The sequence below is a fragment of the Macrotis lagotis genome, chromosome 4 (assembly GCF_037893015.1).
Source record: "Macrotis lagotis isolate mMagLag1 chromosome 4, bilby.v1.9.chrom.fasta, whole genome shotgun sequence".
NCBI lineage: Eukaryota > Metazoa > Chordata > Mammalia > Peramelemorphia > Peramelidae > Macrotis > Macrotis lagotis.
Window position 1 is genome coordinate 256,815,086 of NC_133661.1, and position 7,983 is coordinate 256,823,068.

At 33.0% G+C, this 7,983-nt stretch overlaps 1 protein-coding gene across 1 annotated transcript in view; it reads right to left on the reverse strand.

The window, feature by feature from the left end:
- The window catches only part of LOC141522414 (Fanconi anemia group M protein-like), a 141,099-nt gene that overhangs the window by 58,001 nt on the left and 75,115 nt on the right, over nucleotides 1-7,983 (reverse strand). Inside the window, exons 13-14 of the mRNA XM_074235849.1 lie at nucleotides 5,603-5,809; nucleotides 3,550-3,760 (exon numbers count right to left, since the gene is read on the reverse strand). Of these exons, the coding sequence (XP_074091950.1) occupies nucleotides 3,550-3,760; nucleotides 5,603-5,809 (418 nt within the window). The remainder of the gene's footprint in view (nucleotides 1-3,549; nucleotides 3,761-5,602; nucleotides 5,810-7,983) is intronic.

Here is a 7,983-nt window from a genome sequence, read left to right on the forward strand (position 1 = left end):
TATTCCCATCTTAAAGCTTCTTTATTCCAAAAAAACCAAAATTGACTCTAGACTTTTAGAAACAATTCTTTATCTATCTGCTCAAGTATAAGATTTGTCCTCTACTCTTTATTTGTCCCCTTCATAGCACCTTAGTCAAAACCTTTAACTACAAAGAACTCAAAATTAATTGGATTTCTCCTCTCCAGACAAACTTTTCTTTACTATTTTGATACCAGTCCTTGAACCAAACAAGGTACTAATTACATATTTTCAAAAATGCTAATCATAAGTCTACATAATAATAGTGTCAAAAAAGCCCAAAACAATGTGAGGATCACAATAAAATGGCAAAAATAATTTAAAAGTGCTTATTAAGGAGCAGCTAGGCACAGTAGATAGAGCACCACCCTGGAGTCAGGAGGACTTGAGTTCAAATCCAGTCTCAGACACTTAATAATGACCTAGCTGTGTAGCCTTGAGCAAGCCACTTAACTCCATTGCCTTGCAAAAACCTAAAAAAAGTGCTTATTAAGCTATGGCTAAAAGAGGATAATCAATCATGAAAGGAGTGACTAATTGCCCGAAGAAGACTGTTGAATGTTAAGCTGTAACAGAGGGGGGAAAAGCTATCACTCAAGTATGATTTCATTTCTATTTTCTCTAACAAGAACAAATGTCAAATTATTTATTGACAATGTACAAAGAAAATTGAAACACAAGAGGAAATATGATAACAAAGAGGCACGTTTAAATTATTGAATCAAGACCATATGATTGACATCCTAGGATTTAACTTGCAGATACAATCTAAACATTACTGTTGGTAAATTTTTAGAAATTGTGGACATTGAAGAAAGTATCAGAAGGCTAGAAAAGAACAAATATTACCCAAATTTATTCAAAAAAGAGAAAAATAGAATTTTTTTTGAAATAATAAGTTGATGATGCTAAACAAGATGAGCAGAACCAGAAAAACACTGTACACCCTAACAGACAAAGAGGGGTGGATCATCATCCTTGATGGACTTGCTCCTTCCATCAGTGCAACAATAAGGTAAAATTTTGGGTTATCTGAGATGGAGAATACCATCAGTATCCAGAGAAAGAATTGTGGAGTATGAACAAAGACCAAAGACTATTACCTTCAGAAAAAAAAATCATTATTTTATTATGTAATTTTGCTATCTCTTATACATTATTTTTTTCTTCTTTAAGGATATGGTTTCTCTCTCATCACATTCAACTTAGATCAATGCATACCATGGAAACAATGTAAAGACTAACAGACAGCCTTCTGTGGGGGGTAGGGGTAAATTTGTAAAACTCAAAACAAATAAGATCTTTCATTAATAATTAAAAAAAGAAATAAGTTGAAGATCAAGACCTAATAAAATTCCAGAAGTGTTTATTAAACAAATATGTTGTAAAAATTTCAAAAAGAATGAACTATCTTCAGCTGTTAATGTTGCCTTAGAATTAACAGAAGAGACAAAGTTTGAAGAGTAATTATGCTGAGTAGAACACAGAATCAATTAACAAGGAATAGAAGGATTGTCTTGCTACAGTGAGGGCCCTTGATTTATTCCAGATTTATCTAGTACTACAGCAAGTGAAAGTAGGAAAAGAGTGATAGTAATAATCCACAGGAAGAGTTTGGGAAGTTTTGATCATCAATTGGACAAAAGAACTAAAATCTGAACAGAGAAGATAATGTCCAATTGACCAAATTAAAACTGGGGAAGAGAAAGAGTAGAGCCAGAACAGGTAAAATTCTGAAGGGTGGAAAGAATAGAAGTTACTGTATAGATCAAGAATATATTCAAACATATTAAATCCAAGGAAGAAATAGAATTATAAAAGATCAAGACTCTTTCTGGAGAGCAATTTGGAATTAAATCCAAATGAAAATAGAACTATGCATATCCTTTTTTTATGCATATCCTTTGATTCGCAAAAAACACTACTAGGTCTGTGTCTTAAAGAGATCACAATAAAACGGTAAAAAAACCCACATGTACAAAAAAATTTATAGCAACTCTTCTTGTGGTGACAAAGAATTGGAAACTGAAAGGATGCCCATCAACTGGGGAATCTCTAAACAAATTCTGATAAATGAATGTGATAGAGGTCTACTGTTCGTAAATAAATCATGAGGGACTTATATGAACTGAAGCTAGGTGACATGAACATAACCAGAAGATCATACACACTAACAACAACATTGCATGATGATCAACTTTGTTGAACTCAGTCATTTCAGCAGCATCATAATCAAAGACAATTCTAAAAGACTTGTGATGGAAAATACCATCCTCCACATCCATAGAAGAAACTATGGAGTTTAAATGCATGCCAAAATTTACTATCTTCAATTTTTAAAAGTTATCTTGTGGGGCGGCTAGGTGGCGCAGTGGATAGAACACCGGCCTTGGAGTCAGGAGTACCTGGGTTCAAATCCGAACTCAGACACTTAATAATTACCTAGCCATGTGGTCTTGGGCAAGCCACTTAACCCCATCGCCTTGCAAAATCTAAAAAAAAAAAAAGTTATCTTGTATATTGTTTTTTTCTAATTTTTCCCTTTTTAATTTGATTCTTCTGTCACAACATAATTAATATGGATGCTTAATATAATTATACATGTATAACCTATATTAGATTGCTTTCTGTCAGGGGAAGCAGGGAGGGAAGAAAGATGAGAAGGAGAAAGATGTGAAACTCAAAACCTTCAAAGATTGTTGAAAACTATCTTGGCATACAGTAAGAAAAATGAATAAAAAACATGTTAATAATAATAATAACAATAATAATAGATAAATACTGGATAAAGACATTTCAAAACATAATCAGATTACTTTTGAAGTCAGAGGGCCTGGGTATAATAAATCCAACCTTTGCTTATAGGGTCTTGAATAAATGACTTAACCTTTGGGTCTTTTTTTTTTAGGTTGTTTTTTTTGCAAGAAAGTGGGGTTAAGTGGCTTGTCCGAGGTCACACGGCTAGGTAATTATTAAGTGTCTGAGACTAGATTTGAACCCAGGTACTCCTGACTCCAGGGCTGGTGTTCTATCCACTGCACCACCTAGCTGCCCCAAATCTTTGGGTCTTAATTTCTTCATCTCTAGACTAAGAAAACTGGATTCAGTTCTAAGTCTATGAGCCTATGAATCATACAGTACAAAATAAGTAGAAGAATGACTACCATACAGATTGAGATAAGAAGTCAGAAGCCTTTCTTCTGCACAGAACTGGTATCTCTAAGTCTTTCATTTTCTTGAGAGCAGTAAGGCCTCATATTTTTCTTGATATTAAAACCAATATTTATGTCTAGCTATCAACATCCCAACTAACTTTATTTTATTATGCTATGGTCAAGGTCTCTATCATTATCTTTATAGGGTCAGTCAGTGTCACCTTTCCTCTAGCAATGTACAATATCCCTCCTCAAGGGAAAAATATTATTGTTTCTTAAAAGCTGTGATAAGTAACAGTAACATATAAATTTTTAACTATAATAGAGATGGTAATAAAAGAATAGATTCAATTATTTAAAAAATACAACTTACCATCCTCAAATGAAAAGACAGATGATTTTTTACGTATTTTAGATTGCTTTGCTCGTTCATAAATTTCCTCATTGATGAACATTTTGTGTAATTTTGGATAAATTCCATCAGGAATCATACGTGGACTTCCTTGGTAAAAATGAAAGGTCCTACTATTACCAGATATAGCTTTATAAATACTTCTTTTGCAAGACTGACTTCGATTATAAGCCTGTTTTAAAAAAAAAACTTAATCTTAGAAATTATTTTGCAATTACCATTTTGCAGTAATAGAAGTTGTTTTTGTTGTTGGTGATGGTAGTGGTGTAACTTTATTCTAGATAAAATAATAAATAAAACTTTAATTATTCTAATCAGGTGAATTTAGAAATTGACTAAAGGGAAAGAAAAAAATGAGGATAGATGACATTTATATAATTCACTAAAACAGTCAAAGATCATTATCCTAACTGATCCTCTTTTCAATTAGCTTCAAATAAATTTAATAATGAATACATTTCTCTATCTCACTGTATAAACTATACTATGTTTAATCTATCTTTGCAATAGCTTTAATCTAATTAGCATAAATTATCAATAAACAATAATGAGGATTTGGGGCAGAAATAAGAGGGGCTCTGTTTGATTAAATTTTAGTCACAAAAGAATTAACAGCACAATATATTCATTTATAGCATAAATTTTGGAAGAGAGAGGACCATTTGCCCAACACACTGCAATAGATTTTTCTTCTATATTGTTATACTTCAAGGCAAACAATATGAATTACAGTATAGCCATATCTGCCTAACATCAATCTAGAATGAGAACTATGTTTCTTAAGATAACTTAGTCTAGTCAAGAAAGTAAAGTATTATAACAGGAAAAGCACTGGCTCTGGAATCAAGAGGACTTGGACTCCCATCTCAGACAGAATTCAGATCTGTTAGCTATACGATTTTGAGCAAATCACTCACTCTGTTGGGTCTCAGCTGCCTCCCTTGTTTAATAAGGGCATGGGAAGGGATAGGCAGGGATGGGAGAGTGGAATACATGTAGCTAAGGCTCCTTTGCAGTCTTAAACTATGATTCTTAACAATTTATAAACAACTACCCATTCTGTTGGAGAAAGAATAGTTAAACTTTTTCATATTCAAAAATACTGAATACTGAATTAGAAAAAAACTTTAGCAATCTCTACTTTTTAGCTAATAGAAGTAAAAGCAATAATAAATGTTTTACATTAATAAACAGAGCTATATTTTTCAAGGTATGATCCTATGTGTATCTCTGACCAATCCAGATTTATTTTCCCAGTTTTACAGGTAGGGAAAGTAATAAAATTACAGTCAAAGTAAAGAGTAGGTATTCCAACTACTAATCTAATACTTTCCTGCTTACATCAGGATACATGACTTATTTTGGCTACAGTGAGCATCCTATAATTAAATTTGGGCTAACACAAAAATGTGCTAGAATTTTATAAATAGCTATAAAGGAAATAAAAGTTTTACAAGAGTATTACAAGGACTACATAAATTATTATTCATAAAGAACAAACTAATATAATTTTGATTGTGTAGAAAATGAAAGGTTATTTTGTAAAGGAAGCAAAGGATAAATCTGGAAGTGTCAATGGAAAACAAAGAGTGAAAAGTGAAAAATAAGAATCCAAGATGAGAACATGAATGACTAAGTGTAAATTATTAATAAAAGTCAACCAAAGTAAAAACAAAAAGCTATCCCCAAATACAAAACATAATTATGTTCACCTTTATGCTTATGAAGTAAAAGCAAGAAAATGTCTTTACAGTTCATTTGCAAAACCTTACAAATATTGTTCATTACTAAATGGGGGATACCAAAATACCATGGTATGTATATAAAGGAAAATTATTTTATATTAATTTGGCTTAAAACTCTTTGAAAAGCAAAAGAAAACTATTAGAAATATTTAATGGGAAAAATTAATGCTCCTGTTAGTATTCCTGAAACTGAGTCAAAATTTCATTTTGCCTACTGCATAAAATGTTCAAACTTTAACCATTAAATTATGCACCAAAAATATACATACACCTTCTTCTCTTCCTTCTGTAAGAATAACAACTATCCTGCCTTGACGTTTGCGACCCGTTCTGCCCATTCGTTGTACAAGACGAACTGGACTCTTCTGAGCATCAAAACAGATTATTAAATCGACTTCTCCTATATCTAAACCTTCTTCACCAACACATGTAGAGACCAATGTGTTATAACCACCATCACGAAATCTTTTTACCACCTAAAATAAAGATCATTAAAACAAAAATCAAAATAAAGAAAAAGCAATAGGAGAATTTTCTAGCACTTTATGTGGTTCTCTCCCTTGTTCCTAACACATTCACTCCTACAACATACTTCTTGGTATACTTCTCTCTTATAGAATGGAAGCTTCTTGAGGCAAGAACTGCATCATTTTCTAACCTTTTTATCACCAGTATCTCTTACAGAGACTGGCAAAAGGAGGCACTTCATGTTTATTGAATTAGATCTTTTTATATGTGTGTGTGTGTGTGTGTGTGTGTGTGTGTGTGTGTGTGTGTGTGTGTGTATTCATAGACATTCCCAGAGAAAATTCTTAGGAGGAAAAAATCCCTCCCTGTACTTTCCCCCACAGACTCCAAAATTTTATTTTAGTACAATCTGGTCACAATAAACACAAAATAAAGAGAAAAGATAAAAAAGCAAAAACAGGCCAGGAGGAAGGGAAGAAATGGCTAAGGGCATTCTCTTTTAGATTTGTCTTGGTGAAAGAAGAATTACAAGCTGATTTTATGTCTACAGATGAGCCTACAGATCTTTTAAAACTATCTCAGTCACTATTGAAATATGAGGGTGAGTCATCCCAAAGAAGACTCAAACAACCAATTCATTTTGACTAGAGAAATAAAGTTTGAATGGACTAAAAATATATCTTTATTCTGAAAAAATAATTGCTATACTATTTTTAATAATCAAGGAAATTTTGATTTCTTATTATGTTTCAGAGCAGAGAAAATTCTGAAGGGTAGAAGGACTGGAAGTCTTGATGACAATGAGGAAGTACAAGAGAAATAAATTTTAGGGAGAGTTGGAATCATACAAGTCACACTTACTAGAATGTCTTTAACTACAGAAATGGAATGCTTGTGAGTACAAGCAAGATCTAGTGTATGATCATCCCTCATTATAGCTGATGTGTATAAAGGAGTAGGGCATAGGACTTGAAGAGGCTGAGGAATTTGGAAGAGTGTGAGAAAGCATCAACATCCATATTCAAGATGTGATTCAAGCACCAAGCTCCTAAAGAAAGGAGGGAGAATGTCCTGGGGGGCTCAGATTTCTACAACTACTATAATTTTAACTGTGTAGAAAATGAAAGATTATTTTGTGAAGGAAGCAAAGGATAAAACTGGAAGTGTCAATGGAAAGCAGAGTATTAGAACTCTCCCTCAAAGACCATTAAGGGTAATGGGCTGAGCTGGAGAGGATAGTCAAGCATATTGTACTGTTAGAGAGGAATTGTTCTCAGTGAGAGCCAACAGATAAGAGTATTAAAGAAAGATATCCAGGATGAAGAATTTACTCATATAGAAAATTCTAAAAGGTACAGTAGAAGGGAGAAGGTTTCTAGTGGGATATGTGTGACACTGGATAGAGGGATAGGGACAAAAATATAAGGAAGGAAAAGAGATTAGTTTCCTACATGCAGAAGGAGAGAAGCAGCAGAAATAACAAGGCAATAGTGGGAGAACTCATAATTATTAAATAGTGTTACTGAAACAATAGGACTGGTTTTGTGATTGTTCCATTAACTTGGAGAGCTGGCAGAAGGAAACCAAGAACTGCAGAGAGGAGAAAAGAAGTTGATAGTGGTTCTATTTCCAGCATTCTTCCACTGTTTCCCATAATCAGCAGAGGGTACTGGTAGGAGTCCAGATACAAGTCTAGGCTCAGCCTGGGACCTTCAGGGTATAGGTGGTCTTGCTCTACTCCTTCATGTGATAGGTAGAAGAGAAAGATAGGGAGGGGAAACGATATATATATAAATATATGGGGGGGGGTTACAAAGAATAGTGGTTTTAGGTCTCATTTGTAATACATTATAAATTGTATGGAAAAGAGACAAAAGTTATACAGCATTTTCCCCAGAAACAAATAGGCATGTGAAATTTGGGAACCATTGCAATATGGAAGCATGTGGTATGGTTCAGTATCCATCTGGATCTTAGCTGTGATATTCTCACTGTTCTCTCTGGGAGGGGGACTATATTAACAATTTCTAATTTCTGAAAATGCTTAGAAATTTCAGAGAGAAATATATTTCATCAGGATTACTTGTTTTTTATTTTTTCAGGATTACTTCTTACCATACTTTTAAAATGTAAAATAATTTAAATAAAAACTTTTAATCTTAAAATTTCTTAAAATTATATT